The sequence below is a fragment of the Grammomys surdaster genome, unplaced genomic scaffold, assembly GCF_004785775.1.
Source record: "Grammomys surdaster isolate TR1022 unplaced genomic scaffold, NIH_TR_1.0 240, whole genome shotgun sequence".
Classification (NCBI taxonomy): Eukaryota; Metazoa; Chordata; class Mammalia; order Rodentia; family Muridae; genus Grammomys; species Grammomys surdaster.
Window position 1 is genome coordinate 272,927 of NW_021604685.1, and position 25,737 is coordinate 298,663.

The 25,737-nt window shown below is 39.3% G+C and overlaps 1 protein-coding gene across 2 annotated transcripts in view; it reads right to left on the minus strand.

Annotated features, from left to right (window-relative positions):
* Positions 1-25,315, minus strand: part of Arhgef9 (Cdc42 guanine nucleotide exchange factor 9) — a 138,164-nt gene extending 112,849 nt beyond the window's left edge. Inside the window, exon 1 of one of the 2 annotated variants that reach the window (XM_028774350.1) lies at positions 24,885-25,315. In XM_028774350.1, the coding sequence (XP_028630183.1) occupies positions 24,885-24,914 (30 nt within the window). In that variant the 5' untranslated portion in view covers positions 24,915-25,315. The remainder of the gene's footprint in view (positions 1-24,884) is intronic. The other variant, XM_028774352.1, reaches the window with a different exon arrangement.
* Positions 25,316-25,737: the final 422 nt, after the last annotated feature.

Here is a 25,737-nt window from a genome sequence, read left to right on the forward strand (position 1 = left end):
TTAAAATATCTATCTATCTATCTATCTATCTATCTATCTATCTATCTATCTATCTATCTGTCTATCTATCTGTCTATCTATCTGACAGGGTTTCTCTAATATGTGGCTCTGGCTGTCCCAGCTTAAAATCTACTCTTAAAAGTTATGTTGAGACAGATACTGACTCTCATAGTTGATTTATTCATGCAACTAGAATCTTTTCCTAAAAAGTTTATACTTGTCTAGCTCTACTACTGAGCTGGTTAGTTTTTGTTTTTAATTTGTCACAACAACAATCACCTGGGAATTAGAAGCCTCAGTTGAAGAGCTGCCTGACCAGGTTTGCTTGTGGACATGTCTCTGGGGCATTGTGTTGATTGCTAATTGATGTAGAAGGCCCACTGTAGACAGTGCCATGCCCAGGCAGGTGGACATAGGCTATATAAGAAAGCTAGCTAAGCATGCCTCCATGGTTTCTTCCTTCTGCTTCCTGCCTTGAGTTTCTGCCTGATGTCTATTAGATTGACTGTGACCTGGAAATGTAAGATGAAATAAATCTGTTCATTGGTTTTGGTCATGGTGTTTATCATAGCAGCAGAAGGAAACTAGTATGACTTCTTCACTTTCTATGACCTCTCAACCTATGATAACCTAGTTTTATCCTTGGTTCCCCATAGAAACAAGTTATTGCTAAAGTGTCATTTGTGTCTTTCTCCTATGGCTTCCTCTCTTTCCTGAAATGTCCTATTGCCTTAAGTATATCATCTACATACATAGCCAGTCTTCAATTCTTACCCAGGTTTTTCTTCATCTAGTCATTAATGTCACGGTTTCTCAAAATCCTTTTGATTTCAGCCCTTTTATCTTCTCAATTCTATACTTCCCCAGAATAAGTGGAGCCACTCCCAAAGCTTGAATTACCACCTACATTGCACACCCATATACTTCCTTTCAACAAATTTTCTGGGAACAAGTTTGCTGGACACAAATGAAAAAAAAAACCCCGACAGAGGCACTTGATTGGAGGTAAACAGAGAACTCACTTCTCTGATGTTTATACTCAAGGAGCTCTCAAAGTCCGGAGATGAGTCTCTGGCTCCTTTCCGATTGTATCCTTCTAAATGTCTTACAAGTACCTCAAAGTTAATAAGTGTGAAAGCAAAGCCATCTCTTTCCTACATCTGATAGAATTAATCTTCCTCCTGAGTTCCCTGACTCTTGAGAATGACATTTACACAGCAAAATAGCCAGAAACTATCCATGTCTCTCCTTCTTTTCTCCAAAAACTAAACAGCGTCCAGAGCCCATTGATTTTTTTCACCCTTTCTTTCTTTTTATTTGTCTTCTTTGCATCCTGCTGTCACTACCTTTCATCAGTTGTTCGTCTCTGGTATATTACCATTCATTACCTGGTCCCTGTGCTATTCTGCCTCCTCAGCTCTGGCCCAAATTAGCTCTCTCAAAAGAATTCTGCTCTTCTTGATCCTATGATAGATAATGTGGATTATATGCTAAGGATCTATATCATTATATAAGTTTGTTTTTGCATATAGCTGAAAAGCAAAACAAGTCAAAAAACTATCCAACAAACTCTCACTTCCAAGACTCCATTGTAGCCAGCATTGTGGGTGTCATAATAGGAGATGGTGAGGCAGAAAGCCATATGATCACCACTTCTGTTCCTGAACACCATGGTGAGGACAGTGAGGGTTTCTGTAGCTTTGTTACCATAATCCTGGTGTCTGATGATTATCTCTGTACTTTTTGTGAACCAGAGAATGGACCACTTTTCTTTATCTGGAAGATATGATGAGATACTACTCAATAGTCAGAACAAGGGCAGTTTCTAGATTTTGAGAAAGAAAATTAAATAAGGCACTCTCAGAATCCTTGATGCCTTCCCCCATTCCTTGTGGCAGAGATAGGAAGTACTTTGATAAGGTTCTGGGAGTCAATCGTAAAAGCCCAGCCCAAGCCTTGCCTTACTGTCCTATCCATCAATTTTATAAGCCCTTGATTTCCTACACTAAGACACATTCTGTTGAAAACTAGCATGCTTTACTTCTTCCAGCTGAGACTTGACTTACATAACTCCTTGGTTCTAATGTCTTCAGTGGCTCCCCACTGCTCTTACTGCTCTTAATGGCAAATTCTATAGCATGGCATACAATGTCCTGCCCACATGGTACTCTTTGATTTCTTTAACCTCAGCTTTTACCAGTGCACTTTCAGTTTCTATTCTGCAGCTACAGAACCTACAGCAGTTCTGGTACACTAGCAGGTTTTTTAGCTTTACGGACTAAAATTGTTGCCATCTTCTCTACTACAAAGCACAGTTCGGGTGTCACCTCCTCCAGTCTAGGCTTTCTCTGACCATGCTGTCTTCCCCCACATTCACCACAATGTATAACATCTCTCAAGTACTTCATAATCATTTGTTAAATTCGAGAATGTGGCTTCCTCCTCCAGCCTGCACTCAGAGTCCTATATTCCAACCAGAGAGGCAAGGCCTTGTAGGATCACAGATAAAAATCAAAACTTTCACATTCCAGGTTCTCAGATATGGAAAAGCAATCTTTTCAAGATTACACAGCTAACTATTGGCAGAATAGAAACCAAAATTTTTGTGCTTTGAGCCTCAAAAGTACTTTGGGGAGATTCTACACTCTCTCTCTGCATGGCATTTGATCTCAGTCCTCTTAGTGTGAACTATAATGACATAGGAACTTGTACTCAAAGTGTAAAACAAAACCAAAACTCCTCTTGTTTTAAACAACAATACTTTCCACTCCTGATCCACCCTTTCTACTATTAATATGAAAGTTTCTGGAACTCTCTTGGTTTCTGCTGTGTCTCGGTTACCTACTTTCAACACCAATTCCCACAATGATGAGAAAATTCTTCCATCCAGAGATAACCCCGAAAACTTTGAGTAACTCTCAGTTCATAGCTATCACTTGGAGACAGGTGTTTTCACTACTGTCATGGCTACAGATGAGAAAATATTCATTCATGAAACAATGTGGAACATAAATATTTCCAAATTCACATTATTTCTTAGGACCCATATTCAGATCCACAGAAAATGATAACCACAAACACTTATAAAGTACTTACTCTGTGCCAGGTACTATCCTGAGCCCCTTCAATGTGTTAACTATTTAAATACTCAGAATCCTATGAAATATATAATATTATACAAATTCTAGCTATATAAAAGCTGAGACAAAGTGAGTCAAATAACTTGTTTAACATAACAATTAGTAGAATACAAATATAAATCCAAACAATATGGCTCTAAAGCCAATATTCTTTTACATGATAAAGTATCTTCTGGGCCATAGGGATAAACTGCTTCAATGTTCTGACCTGGGCTTTGCAGAGGGAAGGTCATTAATAACAGACCAGAAAATGGAATTGGTCCCCATTAGAAATTTTTGCAAGCATGATTCAAGAATACTGTAATTTGACACCACAGAGCTTCATTCTGGCACCCTTGATCTGGACTAAACATTGGTCAATCAGACAGACCTTTATCTACATGACCCTGATTTGCATGGCAGAATCTACACAACTGGAAATCACTTACAATGTGGATCATTCTAATCTCCCAATCTAGACAGTCTTTGGAACAACTCAAACTACACACCAGGAAACTGGACTTCTCCCAAATAGAGACAACATCCTATACAACCTGAAGCCCCTCATCCCCACCCGGCAGCCTATTCTCCTAAGCTGCAAGTAGTATTCTAGGTACTACCCAATCTCCTGCCTTCTTTTGATATAATTAATAGACTCTTCTTCTGTAAATGGTAAATCCATTGCCTGCTACTGTAGCAATTAGATGCATACTCAGTCCATTACATGTTTCACTGTTCTATTCTCCCAGATCCAAAAGAAGATTTCTAGGCATGAAACTTTTCTTTCTGGAAGATAAAGGTCAATTCCTGGTTGGCTTTTGTTTATCATGTTTCAAACAGATACCAAAGTCCCACTTCTTCCAGGAAGTACTCTCAAGAAAGTTTTTACATTTTAACTTGACCCCTCTCACACTCTACTTACTGACTTGTCAGTTAATCCCCAACCCAGTAATTCCTGATGCTTGTCACAGCCAGTCTACAGACACTGAGTCCTATTTCTCCATTTGTGTTACTTATGTTACTTTTATTTATGTTACTAGATGCTCTTTTATGTTTGTCCACTGCTGTTTGAGAGAATCAACTTCTGGAGAACAAGAACACCACTTTAATTATTCAGCACAGACATCTGCACTATTATAAAATAAACCCAATTCAATAAGCACTTATTCTGACAGCTAACAAGGTTCTCAGAGAGCATTCTAATGGAGAAGACAGCCAATGACGTACGTAACTTCAATGCTATATGTTAAGTGCTCTAAATACAGTCAGATAATTAGTAAAGTTGTTAATGATTAGAGTGTGAATTGTAGAACTTAATGCTCAAGAAGGAAATATCAATTGTCTCCAATGTTCTTAGATAGAAATCTTCTCTAATATATGTGATGGTAGGGGAATCAAGAGTGGGGACACATGCTGGGCACACATGGTACTGGGCTAAAACATGTTTTTATTGAATTATCCTCAGAAGTCTTAGAAGATGAAATTATTATCATTATTTTAAAGAGGAAGTAATGACAGCTGAGTGTTTACATCATCTGGCCACAACCATATATGTAAGATATAGAAATAGGAGGACTTGAACTGAAATTTGTTTTTCAAGCCTACCCTTTTTCACTACTAGCTCTGAGTCATTTTGGAGCAATTGCTCTCAAGTGTTTTAAGTAATCTATTATGGATTCAAACTCAGATCCCTCCTAAGCACTTTCCCCTACACAGCACTTTCCATAAAGATAAATGTAACATTTCCTTTATTAGGTTTTAATTACTATCTATGTGCATATTTGTCTACCTGTTTGCATGCTGACATGTGTACAGGTTCCTGCAGAGGACAAATGATATCAGATCCCTTGGAGCTTGAATTTATAGGGGATTGTGAGCCGCTCAGGATAGGTGCTGGGAACCTAACTCCAGTCCTTCGCAAGAACAACAGTGCTCTAAATCACCAAACCATCTCTCTAGCCCCTAACATGACCAGCCTTTCACTCTATATCCTTCAGAACATGTATCCAAGTATCAAGTTGGAAGTGACAATGGGGAACAGAGTAGGACTATCATCATTCTTATTCTAAACACTTGTCTTTCTTTTTATTCTTCATTAGAAAGAATTCACCAAAGTGGCTGATGTTCAAAGGTGCATCCACAATGCCTTGAGTAACTCACAGGAAAATGTAGTTTTTTTTTAAAAAAAGCAAAAGTTTCACATACAAGTTCAATTTCTGTTTCTTGGTGGGTTTGTAAGTTCAGACTGTAAGATGGACTCTCTTAATGTCTTTATTTTCAAAAACCTTCTTTTCAGTTGTAGCTCAAAATAAAGCACTGCTTGTTTTAAAGCCTCAACAATTTGGCTGAAGATGGAACAGGCCTGGCCTTGGTCCTGAGGTGGTTTCCTGGACATTAGATGATAAATTACTAACTTAAGTTAAATAAGAAGATTGCCTATAATTAGACAGTAGTGGGTAGACTTTTAGAGAGAAATCAAAGAAGGATAATGAGTCAGACTCTCTCTGAATACTTTTCTCCTGGATATCTACAAGTTTAGCTCTTTCACCTCCTCAAAATTGTCCTACACTGACCACCTTCTCTAAGACTGTACGCCACTTCCTAACTAACCCTTTTGCTTGCTTTTCTCTTAAAAACCTTGTCATGGCCTGCACTATTACTCAATTCTTCGCTTATTGATGAATTGTTTCCCTTTTATAGAATGTAAGCTCCATGAAGGCAGAGACTATTTTCTTAACTACTCTACTCTGGGCCCCTAAAACAGTGCTTAGCACACACCAATAACACGTTTAATGCCTGAATAACTAAATGAACAAATGACTAAATAGATAAAGGACAACGTTCAGGACTCTTGACGCAAAGTAGGATACAGAAGATATCCATCATAGAAAGAAAGCATCAGCTGCAGCCTGTGAATACCAACCTTTGCCTCACAGCCATGTCCAGTCCCTTTAAGGGCCTTGGATAGTAAGAACTCCACAAGGAACAAAAAGATCCAGCCTATAGGCTAAGAATTGAAGTACCCCTTCAGATTTCTGTTCCCTGGTGGCCACCGAGAGATCCTTCTTCAGGAAATGCTTCCTATACCGCCCTCCAGTGGCCAATAGGCATGAAAAAGCAACTGAATAACTACACAAGAACAGCCATTTCCTCCTGTTCCTTTGCTTAGATCTATTTCAATCCCATTTCACATTTATTTTTGGACAATTTCAGTTCTATTTCAAACAAGCTTGTAGGCCAGGCCATCTGTCTCTACTCAGGGTACAGAGAAGACTTGTTAGGAAAGAATAGTAAAAATCCAAAAGCCCGTGCAGAGGAAGGACAATGGTTTCCTTTAGGGTTATGATCTTTCTGGGGCAGTTAAAACTGTATTTATATCAATCCAAGATCGAGACGGACTATGACTGTGTCTGTCAGTATCATGACCTAGTGTTTAGTTTTGGAGCCTAAGCTCCTAAATAGTTCCTTTCCTGGTTCTTATGACTCATTCAGAGAGCTACCACTCTTTAATTTTCACGCCTGAGTCTTATTTGCAAGCTTCATTTCAACTCTAAGTCACTGGATGGACATTCAGGACACTAAACACTCATCATCACATTAAGCTTAGAATTTTCCTTATAAGAGCTACTGAACAAGAATTACATAAGAGAGGAAGAATTGGGGCGAGTATATGTTGTATGAAATTCTCAAAGAATTAATAAAATGTTTTAAAAAATAATTGTAGATATAAGTGGTTAAATAGGTATATTATATAAGTAAACTGAAATTGGGGTATGAGGAGGACAATTGGCTCAGCTGGAGAGTTTTTCAGGAACTGGGTTTGAAATTTTACATAGCTCAGTGAAGTCCCAGACAGTTTTGCAATGATATCCTGAGTGAAACTGTCAGGAAAAGGCTGGATACCACCAAAGCTTGGTAAAAAAGACATTGGCAAGATAGTGGCTTCTAGAGACCCATGAGCTCCCAGGTAAAACTGCTGAAGCTCTCTGTAGACTGACAAGAAGAGATCACAAAGACTTAGTATGTTAAAGCAGCATGATACAGACTAGTATGCTTGACGTGTGATCTTTTGGATAAAAAAGAGGAGGCATATGGTTACTCTGCTTATATCTACATTTCAAAATTCTAGAGAGTTACATAAAAAGCTATAAAGCTGGTGACCTACCCTATAGTAGGTGGAGAAACAATACCAACTTACTCATTTTTATAGACTGATTGTGTTTGACTATGTGAATATTATTTATTCAAAAGTTAAATAAGAAAAATTGTTAAATTTGCCGAGTAGCCTCCTCATGTCCTTAAGTCTCTCCTTAACTCTGTTTCTCTAGCTCAATGATTCATTTTGCCAAGCTAGTTGAAAAACCCTAGACTTAGAAGTGGTATATATTAATGGTTAAGAATACAAACTTTATGGCTCATGAGATGCCAGTTGGTAAAGTGCTTATATCAAGGAAGGACCAGAGTTCAGTTCCCCAGCACACATATAAAGATATATGCAGTAGTGTGTATCTGAAAACCTATTACTGGGGAGGCAGAGTCAGAAGGACCCATGAAGCGTGTTTGCCAACTAGTATTCATGAATTGGGTATCTCCAAGTTCAGTAAGAGCGTTTGTCTCAAAAAGTAAGATGGAAAGCATTAGAGGATAAAAACCCAGCACTGACCTCTGGAGCCAATCATCTGAGAGTCAACCTTACTTTTATTTGTGGCTAATTATATGACCTTTAAGCAAGCTACTTAGTGTCCTTGGTTCTTATTTTACTCATCTTTAAATTAGAATTGTACAATATCTTAGTACTCTTTCTGTGCCTCATTCTAAGAAAGCATCATAGCTACTTTTATGTCTCATCTACAAATCAGGGACATTATTGTGGTTGTTTGTCAGGTTTAGTGATGGTATACATGTGATGTGAAACACAAGAAATTTCTGACACATAAAACTGTAGCAAATCCTAGTAAATAATACCATTTAGGGATCTGAATACAATCTCTGCCCTTAACTTCAGGCAAATAATATATTCTCTGAGCTTCAATTTCCTTCTATAAATAGAAGACCCAAATAATACCTGCCAAAGAGATAATGACACAATGGATTTAAACATGCTCTATAGAATGAAATCTATTCAGTTAGGATGTGAAGCATTGCCATAGTATAAAAACAGGGCTTTGTGCTAAATGAAGACTCCAGTTGCTCAAGGTTCTCCACTCCCACTTCCAGCATTCAGAATGAGGTTACCACTAATGGACAAATGAGAGGCAACTATATAAGCATCAGAAAGTGAGTCTCCCAAAAGCAGTCAATGAGGACTTCACAACAGTGGCTGCCATTCCACTGACAGAGATACAAAGTGTTTTCTTGAAACTATTCCTATTTCTAGGAGATGCTTAGGCTTCCTTTTGGTGGTTACAAAAAAAAAAAGAAGAAGAAGAAAAAACAGAAAAGGAAACAACACAAGTCCAAAGGCTCACAGACACCTGATTCAAAAGAGGAAAAGAAGTCACTTAGAACAATCAATTTTCTAGATCCTCGAAACCAGCTTTTACAGTTTCACATATAAGGCCCTTGCATATACATTTTTGCTTTGTACCTTACAGTAGCCTGAGGATTCATTCTCATTTTATAAGGAGTAGGAATGTGACTTACCGCTACTCCTACCCATTGCTTTATAGAATTGGAAAGAACAACAGATTAAGAGCCAGAACAGACAGTTCTAGGAAATGTGCTTTGGAATCCATACAACTCTATACATTTGGGATTAGAAAAGAACTGCAATATCAGGGTCAAACATAGAACTGAAGTTTCCATCCTCCAGGCAAAATCTGGTGCTTGTTATTGTTTCAATATAAAATGTTCCCAACAAACTCATCATGCTGAATGCTTGGTCCCCAGCTGGTAGCACTATTTTGGGAGCTGATAGGAGCTCTAGGAGGTGGGACCTAGCTAGGGGCATGCTTTTGAAGGTTATTCATCCCTACATTTTTTCATTCTGCTTTTTGTCAACTATGAGATAAGCATCCTCCACTGACTCATATTCTTGCTACCATGGTATTATGCATCAAAATTCCAGAACTAATGGAGCTAGAGGACTGTGCCCTCTAAAACCCTGAGCCAAAATAAACCCTTTCTCCCTTAAGTTGTTTCTGTCAAGTATTTTGTCATAATGACACAAACATGGTGATTTGTATTGCAAAAAAGAAAACTATTCCCCAAGAATTATTGGCTGAACCTTACATTTAAATAGAGTATTGTGGGCCTGCAAAATCTCTCAGTACATAAGTGTACTTGATGCCAAGACTGACAGACTTTCATCCCTTGGATGCAATGGTGAAAGAAGAAAACTGATTTCTGCAAGTTGGCTTCTGATCACCACACAGATGTCATGGCATAAGCACACATATATACACATGCAAATGCAAATAAATGAATACATAGATAGCTGATAACATATTTTCAAAAGAATTTTGCATCTTCTCAGAAACTATGACCTTTTATTGTGTACCAGATTTGTGGCGATCTTGTGAGGGAAGTATAGCAAGAAATAGGAACCTAAAAATGTAACTACCCACACACAAACTTTTTTATCATTTTGCCCTGTTCTATTTTTTGCTCCTTAGGTCTTAGAACTCACATAATTTTAAATTTCTTTCATTTTTTACTTTTTAAAGTTTTTGTCTGTTTTATTCACTGTACAGTACCTAGAATAGTGCCTGCTACATAGCAGATGCTCAATAAATATTACTGAATATATAAGTAGATAATTTTTTACATTTTGGACAGGTGTGGTTTAGGACAGAGAGACACCTCATTTTGCATATGGATAAACTTTCTCAGAAAGAATTTCTGAAACTTCCTGTCTTAGCCTATTGCTCTCACCTCACTGCATATCTGGTTCAGTAGCATTTCCCCTGCACTAAAAAACATTCCTGCAAACCCCTTTGCCTTGTGTTGGGCCAATTTCAGGCTTGGTAACTACAGCTAACCTGGGGTTTGCCCCTTTTATCATCTTACTCATTTATTCTACAAACATATACAATATGCTCTGCATTCAAAAATAACTGCCACATTTAATTGCCTCTACATACACACATATGCACATATACATGTGCACACACAATTATCTTTACATACATATATATGCATGCACGTACATACATATACACTCGAGCACCAAGCATGCATCTCAAAAACACTTAAACGGTCATTATAAAAGTCCTGTACCATAGGCCTGTCTGTAAAAGAGGTTTCAAACAACAGAAATCAACTGGTATAGTGATAGTGGAAAGGCAAGAAAGAAATTTATTCAGCTCCATATTGGAAAAGCAGAGACCAAACACCTCTGCTCCAACTTCAGTGGTACTGACATGAGCACTTCTACTATTTAGAACAGTGGCCCTGAAACAATTGGTTAAACAGTATTCCAAATATTTTACTGAAAGTGTTTTTCTGGACTATTAACTCTTCAGCCTGGCTACCTTGCATATTTGAGACTTCAAAGCCCATGATTATGTGAACCAACTTTTTTTTTAATTAATTAATTTTTTACTTACTCACTTTACATCCCGCTCACTGCCCCCTTCCAGGTCACCCCACCCACAATCCTTTCCCCCATGCTCCCTCTTGGTCCCCCTTCCCACAATCCTTCCCCTTATCCCCCTTTCCCTTCTCCTCTGAGCAGGTGGGGCCCTGCTGGGTATCCCCCACCCTGGAACATCAAGTCTCTGTGACGCTAGGGGCTTCATCTCCCACTGAGGCCAGACAAGGCAGCCCAGCTAGAAGAACATATCTCATGTACAGACAACAGCTTTTGGGATAGCCTCGACACCAGTTGTTCAGGACCCACAGGAAGACCAAGCTGCACATCTCCTACATATGTGCAGGGAGGCCTGGGTCCAGCCTGTTTATGCTCTTTGGTTAGTGATGGAACCAATTTCTTAAACTAAATCTCTTTCACACCATCCCTTGCTCCTCTCATCTCCAAAGAAACCTAGCTAATACAAAAACTGAAACATTAAAAGATTTAAATGATTGCCCAAAATTACACAGTTCGTCAGTGGAAGAACCAGCCATTCTAATTCCAATACTATTTTTACCTTGTCCTACAGCTCTTAGTCCAGCAGAAAACTGCTTTGATTCCATCTTTAAAATTAATACAACCTGCCCTTTATTCAACTCCACTATTTTTGCACCAGTCTTTCAACTGAGCTGAGCTTCTCCCCTTTCACCTCTTCAATTCGTTCTCTATCCAGCTTATAAGTCATCTTCTCCAATCATAAAGTAGCACCAATTGACATTTAAACATTCTGTATTGCACCGAGACTAAATAGTGCTTATTACATGCCCAGTACTACCATACACACTCTACAGTATGTTAATTCACTTAATCCGTACAGTACCTATGAACAATACCAAGACAAAGAAAGATTAGGTTACATGATCACCTAGCTAAGAAGCTATTGAGTTAGAATTTGAATCCAGGTACTCTAGTTCTGGAGCACCCACTATTGACCACCTAATCCATACTGCCTTCAAGTACAGGCAAGATAGACCTTCTCTAAGCCTACAGGGTCCTATGTGAGGTAACACATGCCTGATTGTTGTCATATCTTTCTACTCACCTCCCTCTTGCCCTGGATTCTGGTCACAATGGTGTTTCTAAAGCATGTCACACTGTATCAACTGGAAGGCCTCTGCATATGCTGTCCTCGCTGCCTTCTCTCAGCTCCCAAACCTCACCGGCTCTCTTGTTTTTCTCTTGCAATCCAAATGCGTCAAGATGTTTTTTCTCAAATCCCTTCACAGCTGAATCAACTTAAATGTCATTTTTTTTTTTTTGGTGTGTTGGGCAAGTGCTTTAATAGGTTATCACCATCATGCCAATAGGACCTCTTAGACAGCTTAATGCCTTTCTGTTCCCCATTATCTGCTTTCTGTTAGTTAATAGCTTAGTCACTTGAAGAACTAGTCATGTTCTAAAACACCCACGTTGTGTTACTCAGTTTCATCACTGTGAAAAAAAAAACCTGATCCTTCTTAGTCTCTCTTCAAACAGAGAATCCAGGAAGCCTTTGTATGAAGGAAGAAGGATTATTTCTTATAAATTATTACAGCTGGCTCTCTTCACATTCAGAGAAGAGGAATTTTAGGTCTGCTCTTCTAAGATGTGAATTCAGGGCAGTAGAAAATACTTTACTCTGTTTACCAAAATGTGTATCCCCTGTGACCTATCAGGAATGATATGTGTTCCCCAAACAGGTAAAGAGTAGCATCCTTTCCACAGTTCCTTCTTGGCCAGTTACTCATGTGATGCACATAGCAGAGTGGGAAAACAAGTGAGACTATGTGATGCTTTAATATGTTACTGTGTCTGAATTTTTGGTCAAACATCATTTGGGGTTTATCTTAAGGGTATTTCTGGCTGTAATTAACATTTGAACCAGCCTATTAAGTTAAAGCACACTGCTCACCCTGATGTTTGTGGGCCTCATATAATCAGTTGAAGACAATACTCCAGCTGACTATAGACTAAAACTTCCGAAACTATGAATAAATATAAATCCTTCCTTGCAAATAGCTGAGAAGCATACCAGAGCATTCAGAAGCTACTTCTGTGGTATATTATTTCATAGAGTCTCTGTTTTATGTTATATCTTCTGTTTAGAATACTTTGTACATCATGTATAATTTCTAGCAACCTACCACACAGCAATTCTGCTAAGAAGCTTAAAAGGTATAATTTTAATACAGCTTTTAATCAAAGTACAGTCCTCTGAAACCTTGCACTCCCATACTCCTGTAGCTGTCTTCTTAATACTTCTTATGGAATTTAGCCCAAGTTGAGTTTATTTTTTCTCTATTCAGTCAAAGCACCTTAAAGGACTAGAGAGATAGCTGAGATGTTAAGAGCACTTGCTGCTCATGCATAGGACCAAGGTTCAGTTATCAGCACCATCGGTAACTCCATTTCCAGGTGATCTGATACCATCTTCTGGTTTCTTTGGGCAGGCACACACACACACACACACACACACACACACACACACACACTCATATTCATAAAAATAAATCAATCCATCCATAGGTCCCTTATAAGCACTCCCTCCACTACTCTATTTCCATACACAGACACCCCTCACCAAGGAAACTTCTTTTTGCAACAGATATAGGCCACTACAGAAAACCACAACAAATCAAAATGCAGAGCTGTGGAGCCCAGTCTCAGTGCATATATATTCAAACTACTCCCACACCTAAAGCTCAGAGAGCATTGTGGAGACTGGGTAAGACTGTAAAAGTCAAAAGATCACAGAATTTGCTGTGAGACTCTGTCTCCTATAAATGTCAGGAGCTATATGCATACAGTCTCACCAACATTATTGTTCAAATGTGAGCTGTACAAGGACAACAATGGACATGCCAAACTGGATGGGACAAAAACCACCAAGTCTCAACCCTGCAAAAAGAACTACTGGCAACTGAGGAAAGCTGAGAGACAGAGAAGTAGTCTTCCCCAGGGAAAAGGACATCAATTGGTTGTCCAGGACAAAATAGTCAGCTATAAAACATACATGCAAATAACATTATATAGACTAAGAAGGTTATATTTAGGAGTGTGTGTGTGTGTGTGTGTGTGTGTGTGTGTGTGTGTACATATGCATGTAATAACAATTAATGAATAAAGAGGGCATGAATTTGAAGAAGACATTGGGGGTATATAAGAGGGTTTAGAGGAAGGAAAGGGAGAAATGTAATTCTAATTTCAAAAATAAAAAAGTGAGTATAGGAAAAGTTCTAAATAAATAAATAAACAAATAAAAATAATTTTTGAGCACATTGAAGATGTAACTCAAATCATTGACCTATACTTCAGTCTAATATAGTGCCTTAGAAATCAAAGCTGCTTGATAAACATTCATTTTCCTTAAAATTATCTATTGAAATCCATTGTATAACAAATCATAACACAAGTATTTCATAAACAATAAATCATGTACCCAAACTTTTGAAGTAAAGGGAATTATCTGTGTCTGTACTTTCTCTTACAAGGTCACAGTGAAGCAAGGGCATGTCACCTGGCACCAATAATTGGACTTAGGGAATTAAAAAATGAGCACATGAAGTTGGGAGGGGGACAAAATGGTAGAGGGCTTAGAAAAAAATGTAATGGAGAAAGTGGGGATGATTATGATCAAGTCACATTGTTTACATGTATGGTATCTCTCAAATAATTAATAATACATTTTAGGGGTAAAAAATGAACTGCAACATTGTTGTTAGTCAGTGTTAAAAACTGCAGACATAATTGACCGTCAATACGAGGCATAAAATAATCTATTGCAGACATACAAAATGAGGCTCTCTCTATGTAGTAATAGACAAAAATCTTCCAAAACATGTAATTAATTGAAAAGGGGAAGTTCTTATGTTGCTATATGTGTAAAGTAATGAAAAACGTGTGTGTGTATGTGTGTTTACATATATGTGTTCTTTTTAAAAGCAAAGAATATCACTTCATGAATACCCAAGATATTGATAACAGTAAAGTAACAGAGTAACAGGTTTGAGCAAAGAAGGGAGATATACTATTCATCAAATTATGAGAGTGTCACATTCTGCACTCTAAGCTGGTTTAGAACCCTCTATGTAACCAAATTTGTCATGAACTTGAAGCAATTCTCTTGTCTCAGTCTCAAGAGTACTGGGATTATAGGCATGGACCACCACACTCAACTCTTTTATTTTTTAAAAAACTCTGCACACTACACAAGTAAAAACTTATTCAAAATAAAGGTCATTTTTGCCATGCATCCATGACATAGAAAAGATAACATATTGAGTTGTTATTAAATACTGACATTTCAATTTTGAACTTTTCCCCTTTTCAATTAAGTATATGGCTTGGAGAACTTTGTATATTACTACATGTAGAGAACCCCATTTTGTATGGCTTGAAAGAATCCTTAGGAATATAACATGATTAGTCAATGATTCTTTCCATATGAAGCTGATTTTCCCGAGCCAAGTGAGATAGTTTTGACTCTCAAGGAAATGTAAAATATTTATGTAGTTTTTCATCTTTGGTAGGCACTGTTTGAGGTGCTTTATATGTATATTTATTTTTTCTTTGCAACTACACTGTAAAATATGAATGTATTACAACTATAGTCCCAAATATGAACATAAAGACATCAACTAACTTGAGCTGCCCAAGGCTATGCAAACAACAAAGGGCTGAAGGAACTAGTTGATTGTAGGGAACCTGAATCTTGGATCTGTGCCCTTATCCATTATGCTATGTCACTGGCACCAAGATTTAAGATAAAAGCTAGAAGACTGTATATGCTATATTGTCAGAATCCAGAAGTTTACAACTGATCAATATATTACTTGATCAGGATACAAATAGATGGATGGGTGGAAGAATGGTTATGTGTTGTATAAGTGAAGAGGGCAGATAATAAAATAAGGGGTATAAGGGTCATGGGTGGGTGGCTTGTATATAAAAGAGAAATTCGCCATCAGATAGATGAGAATTTGATATTTGATACTGTCATTTTTTTTAACATTGAGATAGATGCTTAAATTATCTATCCTTGTTTCCAAACTGCACTAAATTATAAACAGTCAGAAGACAGGGATACATTTCAGTTTCCTTCTCTGCTGTATCTCTATAGTCCAGAAGACTCCTTAACACATAGTCAGTATCTAATCAGTAACTTTGCATTGGGTTACAAATGAACAAATATAGACAGAATCACTTTGCGAGGACTAATGTGAAGAGTAATTAAGATAGCTTTCAGTATAACTAGTACTTAACTGATAAGCTTCTCCCCCCCCTTTTTCTTTGGCCCTAATAAATTCATCTCACTGGTAATGCACTGCCAATTGGGACCTTATTTTTAAACATTCATTTTTTCAGTTATTGAATAGCTTTGTGGTGGTCCTGAGTAAAGCACTCTTCCTCTCCAAACCTGAGTTCACAATCTATAAATGAATAATATTTAAGCATGTTGTGTTGTGGCTACAGAGAATGCAAGATAGACAAAACCTTTTTTTTTTCTCAAAACTCTTAATCTATGACTCAACATATAAGGTCAATGACATGATGGGATAAGTCAAAGAGAGAGATTCAGACCTCTGTCTGTCCCTTCTCCATCTTTCTAAGACACATCCATAGTAACTATGTAGCTTTATGACAAGAATGTGCAATTTCTTTTTTTTCTGTGAAGGGCCGACTACTAAGCTCTTTAGGCAGCATGGGCCATATGAGCAACTGTCATAACTACTCAACTTTGCTTAAACAGCCACAGAAAGTAAATTATGGCTTATTCTTGAATCTATGGCTATGGTTCAAAATGTGTTGTGAGCCTTTAAATTTGAGTTTCAAATAATTTCATATACTTATGCCACCAAATATACCTGTTCTATTTCTCCTAACTACTTAAAAAATACAAAATCCATTCTTAACTTGTGGGCTAAATTTGGCTGACTACAGAGTGCTTAATCTCTAGTCTAAGATTTGGGCACAAGTACGCCTAAGCTGATCATTATACCTGAAATGGTCTGGATGCAATACGAGCACTACAGAAAGCAAAGCCCACAGTGTTACCCTGGAGGTACTGAAATTAGATGACAAAATTGCTTGATATAGAGACAAAAGGGTCAGAAATAAAAGGGCCAAAAATAAAAAGCAAAAAATCTCTACTCTGTAATAGGCTATAGGCTTTCCCTGGGATCATGTCCAATTTGCAAAATAAGGGCACACAGGAGGGGAAAATATTTCTCGCTCCTTAATGACAGAAAGCCAGCCTAAATCCAAGCAGCTCAGGCTCTAGTCAAACCTTAAAAAGTACGAATAGCTGTAACTCTGTTCATGGACTATGAGGAACCTAATGGAGCCCCCCACCTTTCAGAACTCATGAGTCCCTGAGACTATATAAGTCCTGTAGTCTCCATTTCTGTGGAAGAATCTCATGTAATGTTAGATGTGGCAAAGAACAAGATACTTCTTCTTTTAGCTACCACACTATTTTTTCAGCCCAATTCACCTTCAGGTCTCCAGCCCTCCTCATGAGTACTGATGGTAAGTCTCAAGCGCTTCACTTTTTACCCTTTTAAAACTGCATGTAGACACAGATCTCCATGTTCATTTCTTTCTGGTCCTATCTAGCTATGCTATCCTCCTTATAGGTAGACATATACCTAAATCTCAGGTCCATTTAAATCTCTTTGAGACTCTAGAGGCTCTTATGGCACTTACATCAACAAGTCACTCTTAGGTTGCAGAGAGGACAAAAAGAGAAATGCAGCATCATCAGATTGTCCTTCAGGCAAGAGTTTTCTCAATGCCAGAAGGATGACAAAGCAAGCTATCTTCTTTGTAGGTCACTTTTGAGGAGGTCAGAAAGGCAAGGTGTTGCATCACAAGGAAGTAGGAAACAGTTCTTTTACATTACCAAATAAGGTTCAATGACCCTAAGTGCCCTGTGATTTGAACTTAAAACATGAATCTGGAAAGTTCTAATGCATTCTTGGGTAAATATTCAGATGGAGACTTCTGGAAAACAATATGCCTGTTTAATATATGACCTGTGGGACATGACATACGAAACATACGGGCCTGGTTAGAATGTGACAGTGCTCACAGTTTGCCTCTGTCTCCAGGCAGCAGATGGGCTGGGTGTGGACCTATCCAATTTGCAGTCCTCTTGATTTATAGCCTAGTTACCTGGAAGGTCTGTTTCCAGAAGTGATAGGTTTCCTGGTTGTGTGACACAACAGTTTCCTGTCTCATCATGGCCCAAAGCTGTCTGGAACCTCTAAAGTCCTCCTATAGTCTTTACAATAGACACGTACATAACTCAACAAATTCCACCTAAAAGTGTATGTCCATTCTTAGGTGCTCACTAAAGATCCTAGCCCAGCGAACGGTGCCATTCACAGAGGACAGGTCGTTCTCCCTCAATTTACTTAAGATAATCTCCCACAGGTATGACCAAAGAGGCATCACTTCCAGGTGATTCTAGATTTCACATTGCTAATTGAGATTAACCATCACAGCCTCTTAGCAATTTTTCTCAAAGGCTCTGATATTCTTTAAAGCCTGGGGCGCGCACACACACACACACACACACACACACACACACACAAAGGTTTATATTCTTTCATTGATAAATTCCTACTTACTCAGCTACGGAGACTATGACACACGCCTTAGCAGTAAAAAAGTCAGTCAGATTCTCAGATGCTCCAGGACTTAGAGGCCACAGTTCACAACCTTAATACTTTCTTGGGACAGATACCCTCCAGCACTTCCTTGTCCTCAGTGTTAGACTAAAAAAAGGTTTTCTTTTTTATTTTTATCTACCCATACTCTTATTTCTTATTTCCTTTCCTATTTGAGTGGCATAATCTTTCTACTCAAGGACTGTCTTACCTCAGAACTTCTAAGATAGCCCCTACTTCTTTGGACAGGCCTAGCCAAAAGACTTGTCCTCTCTTAAATTTCCCCCTCGGAGTAACCTCTCTTAGTATGTAGATGATTTATTAATCAACCATGAAGACTAGCCCACTTCTAGTCAAAATACAATCATAACTTTTTCAAAGTCAGCCTTTTATAGATATAAATTTTCTCCTTCAAAGCCACCAAAGTCTCAACCAAAAAGATATAGTGTATTAAATTAGCAAAGAAGAAAAACATTATTAAAGGAAAAAAGGGCCTAGTTCCTGGAGCTTTATTAGCTCTGAGTCCAAGGAACCTTTCCAGATACTGTAATGATAATGTTTTAATTCTGGGGAATCCTGTCACCAAACAACAACTGAAGACCTTCTTGATCATGGCGGAGTGTTGTAGAACTGGCTTCCCCAGTTTGATCATAAAGCTAAACCTTTTTATGAGGCCCAAAATGTATCAGAGGAAGAGTCAAAAGACTGGGTCCCTGAAATGGCATGGGCTCTGGATAGCCTAAATTACACACTTATGGTCTTGCTGGTTCTCCCTGATCTCACTAAACCCATTTCCCCGTATGTACATAAGTGAAAGAAAGTAGCACTGGGAATATTAACATACAAACTGTGTCATCCTCTCAGTGCCTGGCTGCTTGACTCTCCATGATGTTCTTCACATACACCCATGCAAAGGACTAAAATACCTACTAGTTTCCTTGGATATCATCATTAGACAGAGCAAGTCCCCACTAAAACAGAAAGGGCCCCAAAGGTAACCACTGTACTTGTAAAACAGTATTCCTCACTTTGAGCTCCTCAGAGTCCTATAGTCTAATAATGGTCTGCCTTTCATTTCTAGTATCCCTCAGGAAGTGAATGCAGCACTTAAAATTAAGCATTATGTAGCTTGGCACCATCAATCTTCTGAAAATGGAGAAAGGGCTAAGTTAACCCTTAAGAGCTCTCTCTAAGCTTGTGCCCAACACTCAATCGTCTAGCCCACTCTTCTCCCAAGTACACTTTTGTGATTCCACATGGCTCCCAATTCTATAATTCACCTCAGCTCCTTCAAAGTCCTTTATGGTCAGCTGTTCCTTTTTAATAGATTCAGATACTCATTATTTACCTTAATATATGATCACTGAGGCAAGCAATCAGGGTTGTCACTGAAGTACCAAAATAAGCACAGCGCAAGACTGAATCCACCTCTCAGAAATAACCTCTTCACATTAACCCTGGAGATTGGATCTACCGTAAAACCCCTCTAACAAAATAAAAAGCCACTTAAAGCTTTCTGGATTGTATCCTATCAAGTCCTAATGTCTCCAGCTACAGTCAAGCTACAAGGCCTATCACTGTGCCTAAACATATTTAAAACTTTCCACCCACAAGAAGCTCAAACAACCTATTTGCAGGAGGCTCTTGGATATCTGTCTACTTTTCTGAAGAAACTTAAGTAAAACCCTTCCACAGACATCCCCAGACCCCAGAAAGTAAGTAGCCAAGACTCACTGTCACCTTTCTGAATTCTGATACACTTTCATAAACAAGCTTTCCCTTCTTATTCCTTTGCCACCTTTACAGGATCCTACTCTGTTTGGAGAGTTCATGTTAGACCTGTTTCTACACAAGACCTGTTCAACTATTATTCCTAGGCACGGGTCATCACTTACCTTGAGTTATACTGAACTATGGCATATTCACTGTCATTTTACTCATATACCTCTGTCTTACAGCCAACCCTTAACTCCAAAAGAATCTTTCGTTTGCCTTTCCTGAGTCTAAGCCACTCAAAATCTCACCTGGATGTGATTCCTTTGCCCAGAAAGCCATGACTCTTCTGCTATGATCTCTCCTGACAGTCCTCCCTTATGTTTGCACATCTCCTGGATGAATATCTCGTAGGAAGTCTCAACAGGGAAGACTTGGACTCTCAGCTCCTTTAGCACATTTCTTGGTTTTTGTTTGGCTCTGTTTGGTATTATCCAGATCATAGGCCATTAAGCTCCCAAAATGGTACCACCCACACCAACACCTGTTTCCCACCACCAAGGACTCATTGACTTCCCAAGTGATGTCAGTCCTGCCTTCAAGCTCCTATCAATATTAACTCCTCCCTCTCCAGAATTCTGCTCAAACATTTTATGCCGTATAGTCCTACAACTATATGACAGATCAGCAATGCCAACCAGGTCACCAAATGCTAATTCACTACTTCACAGTTCTGAAACAGTTCCAGAAGACAAGAAATCTTCACTCCCTTGTCTATTATTCGGCTTTGCTGATACGTCAGTTCTGGGAGGAGAGCAAAAAGGTCAAAAATAAGAAACAAAATTCCCCACTCTCTAGCAGACAGATCCTAACTGCTTGAAGATAAGCCAGTGATTTGTGATGTCTTATGTAAACAATTAGACCCTGACTTCTAATGGCTCCTTGACGAAACTCACCTTGAATGGCTAGTCTCAACAAGGACAGTGATGTTACAAATATTGCTGCCTAAAATAGTGAGCTGCCCTCTTGAACTCTTTTTAGACAGATCTCACACAAATGGCCTAAGAGGCATGAATAATTTCTTCCAACTGCTACAAAGGACCCCATTCATCAACTTTCATTCATAGTCCCCACCCCCCACCTCGTTATAATATGCCTGCAAGTTCTATCCACAGTATGTATTCTGTATTAAATCTTTTACAACAATTCTCATCTGGTAAATAATTATATCCAGACTCTGCTCATCATTTCCATTCTGACATTTGAGTCTGATCTAGGTTAGGTTAAGAAACTTAGAAAAGGAAAAAGGTTCAAGTTCTGTTTCCACCTCTCACTTTCCCAGGCTGCATGCATATCATTTAAAAATTCATCATTTCTACTGTCAGAACCTTAACTGTCACAGTGCTCCCCATATGGAGATCACCAAGTCCCTCCTGGTAGCTAGAACTCAAGACTGTCCAAACATCAGACTCAACAGTCAGGCTCAAGCTCAGACTCTGCTGCCATCTTCCCTTTCTACCCCTTCTCCAAAGGCTGCTCACTACTCAATTCTGCACTGCTTATCTCAGTGACGAATCTCGTCCTCCACTTGGTTTCACTGCAATACTCTTGTCACTAGAAGCAAAGAAGAACAAGATCATGATCATTTCTTTACTATCATCTGTAGCATCAGGCTTTGGCTCAGGATCTAGTTCTATGCAGTCCGATGGACCCTAACATCTAGTATCTTCTTCTAAACATGCAAATGGACCTTAAGTGCCTTCATTTCTTTCATGTTTCTACTTACATATCCCTTAACTAGAAAGGTTTTAACTGATCTAATATACCATACCATTCTTACCTCTGTTCTCTACTTTTCTTAGTTCTTAACATGTCTTCCCATAGTATATATTTTGTGTTATTCCCTACCATCCACTAGATTGTGAGCTCCCTAAGAGTTAATTTGTAATTTGATTTTGTTCACTGCTCTTTTTCCTCTGTACCACATCCATGCAAATTGATAGTAGATAGCCTAACATTTTTTAAGTAAATCAATGTCTACAATAACACCTAGAACATAAGTGTATGCTATTCATGGCTGAGAATAGTAAGGAAAGTATAAAAGTCAGGCCCTCAACCTTAGACTTGTGACACTAAGAAGAACATTCTTCCCATTCTAGACATAACTCTTATTTCAGTGACAACTATCATTTCAAGCAGAAACTATAAATAAGAATATCAAAAAACTTATCAACCAATGTGAACTAACAGTTAAAGAGCCTGCATCTATTAAGATAGTAATTTCCATAGAAATATTTTATGAGTTACATGGTAACATTTGAATTAATTTACAATGGTCACGTGTACTAAAAAAATTCATTGTGTAGTGTAAATAAAAGAGCCATGTTACAAAATGGTGACTATATCTAACTCCCTATTTGTCCTTCATAATCCTTACTAGTTAACTTTTTTATTTAAAATTTTTTCATATAATAACATTTTATCATATTCGTTCCCCAACTTCTCTCAGATACTCCTAACTCTCTACCCACCCAACTTCCTGTTTCTTCCCCTCCCCCAATAAACCTACAAAAATGAATGTAAAAACAGTAGTAAAAAAATATAAAGAAAGAAAGAAAGAAAGAAAGGAAGGAAGGAAGAAAGAAGGAAGGAAGGAAAGCAAGCTTGCACAGGTTCAAACCAGACGAAATCCCAGCACCAAGAAGGGGACTTGGACAGAGTCTCTAACCAAGAAGGTATCTGTGGTTGACACCTGCTAGAAAGAGAAAATCCATTTTTTCAATAGAGTGTTACTGGGTATATCAACCATTACTCTAGGGCAGGTTAGGAGTAGTTGGCTTACTAGTTAACTTCTATCCAACATTTACTGGAAGGAATGTCGATGGGCATTAATAATCTCATTTAAGGGAGAGAAATCTGAGACCCAACATATTCCCAACAAACAGTGAACACTGTTGGTAGACTAGAGGTTTTCTGTCCCCCACCCCCCAACTAAAATAACAGTGTATTATCCTTCTAAATTCTAGCAAGTGGCTAGGTAAATGGTTTTTAGTTTGTTTGTTTGTCTGTTTGTTTTAATCACAGAACAGTCACTGCTTTGGTCCCCTAAAGTCTTTTTCTTCACCAATCAATCTTTAATTACAAAGTCTTTGCAACCTATGTTATTGGCTCCTCTTAAAACTGAGAAAAGTTCAAATTCTTCATTAATTTAATCTGTTTGCAACTCATGGTTCAGTCAAATTGACATGTCGATATATTTGCAAGAGGAGAGAACTCTCACCCTAACCCAGCTGTCACAAATGACTGAAGCTGGGATTTTTCAGGCAAATAGTATGGCATTTGTTCCTACTGAAGGTCTTTTCCCAATTCATTCTTTTCTGCCTTTCTTAGCACCATCTGAAATGATAATTTATGGAATACTAAGGAAGGACAGTGAAGGAGAGTCAGGAGACTCAAATTTACCTACAAAGAGTTTGTGGCCTTGAGCAAATCTGTCCCATTCTCAGTGTCCTCTGGTGTGCTGGCTGGACTCCAAGCACTCTAATATCTTTCTTTACCTGCTCTAACTTTTACTGGTTCTACAAACATTTGATTTAGCCTTGTGGGTCCTCAGGGTAGGAGAGAGTTCTGGGGAAAGGAACTAGGTAAGCCCTTGTATTTAATGCTGTAACCTAGATGCCGTCAAGAACTACAGAAATGGAGAGTCTGAGAAAACCCTGAGGAAGGGAAAAGGAGAGTTCCTCTGAATAGATTCCTAACCTACACCAGACTCTCTCTTTCCTTTTTGAATGGGAACAAAAGAGGAGTTAAATATCAATTTTTGCCCAATTGCTTCAGGCTCTCTTTTCCTTTTGCTGCAGATTGTGGGTGGCAGTGCAGAAGTATGTGCTGACACTGGCATCAGCGCCTGCTGACCCAACCCAACTAACTGCCCTCCAATATCCCCTGTCAGTAGTGAATACAAAGTCATTGTAGCCTTCCACTCCCCAGTACCCCTCACCAGGTTTAGACTGTCCCTGGCTGATTCAGAGAAGCATCAAGATTCAGCCACCACTTCCTCTCTGCAAAGGGAAGTCATTTCAAGGTCTCCAGGTATAAAAGGGATCACTATGGCATAAAATGAACTGAAAATGATACTAAACACACTCTCACACATACAAACAGAAGCATGCACTCCTTTTGCATTGGTAGGAGTCTGCTAGTTGAATTCCCATTTAGAGAATGAGGGTTTCTGTAGCCATCTCTCCTTGACAAAGCCCTAAATGTGGACAGGGTGAGACCATCCTAGGCAAGGAGAGCTTTGCAGGGCTTTCCCAGATTGCTTCCACCTGGGTGGCTCTGGTCCCTAGAGCTGGCTAGGGGTGTCAGGTACACACATTCTACTTAAGGAGGTCATGCAGCTCTCCTATAAGGAAGGCTCTTTACAATCTTAGTCTTTGTGGCTGTTCCCCTCAACCTCTTGCCAGCCTGCTTGCATCCTGGGAGCTTTAGTGCTTACAGAGAGCCCCTATGTCAAACCCTTGCCTCTTTGACATCCCAGGTAACACCTGGGATGTTCCTGGACACTTCATCTAGCCCCTAGCTAGAGCCTACCCCAGTCTCGGAGGGTGGCAAAGATGCCTAGGGGGATGGGAGGGGTCTTTACTGGTCTGGCAGGCAAGCAAAGTCTCCTAAAATGGCTACAGGAAGCTCACTGGTGTCTGAAGGACAGTGGCGAGGGCGGTGGGCAGAGGTATGGGGGCTCCTGGTGTGGAGGTTAATTCGAAGGATTGGAGATTGGGTTGAAGGATTAGGGCTCATGCAGGGAAAACTAGAGCTACAAGCACTCACCATTCCCGATCCGCCTCTAATCCACTGCATGGTGTCCACAAAGTCCAGCTTCTGTGAGGCCGGGTGGCTGGTGCGGGTTGTCGCGGGCTGACTGGGAGGGAGGGCTGGGCTGGAGGAAGCGAGAGCCCCAGCGCCCCCTCCACCTCCCCTCCTCCACGGCTCTACAGCCGAATCCCCTCAGCCTGACCTAGCCTTCAGTTTGGTTGTTTCTTGCCGGCGTGCGGGCTGTGCTTCTCCACCCTGCAGCTTCCCAGGGGGCTTGACAGGAAGGAAACACGCAACTGGGGGAGGGGGTCCCAGTGAGCTGCCTTTGTCTTCCTCCAAGGCTTGCAAATTGAGGGGTTGGATGCAGGCGAGAATATAGGGGAAATAACCTCCGCCAAGGGTAAGACAGCTGCCACCCCAGCCTGCCCTCCTGCTGCTCTTGATTTGTATGCTGTTTATTGTGGGGCTTCCCAATTGTGTCGACTCAGCGGAAAGTCTACTCTAAAAGTTGCAAAAGGTGTTGGGACAGTCTCTAAATATTAAGATCCTAGCCCACTGAAACCATGCCAGTGAATTCCCACGCCGCTCTCCCCAAATCCTCCCTCGGTATATTTTCCTGGTGCCCTCTCTCTAGTGTCTAATCTCTTGCGCTTTCATCTGCATTACTTTCACTTCTCAGAATAACCGTGGAAAAGCAAGCATTATTATCCCCATTGTACAGTAAATAAAAGGAGGTTTGAAATGGGGAAAGGACTGTATAAAATAAAGCTCTCACTTTATCCTCTGCAGCAGCTTTCCAAACTTCTTTTGCTCACTGTGTTTCTCTCTCTCTCTCTCTCTCTCTCTCTCTCTCTCTCTCTCTCTCTCT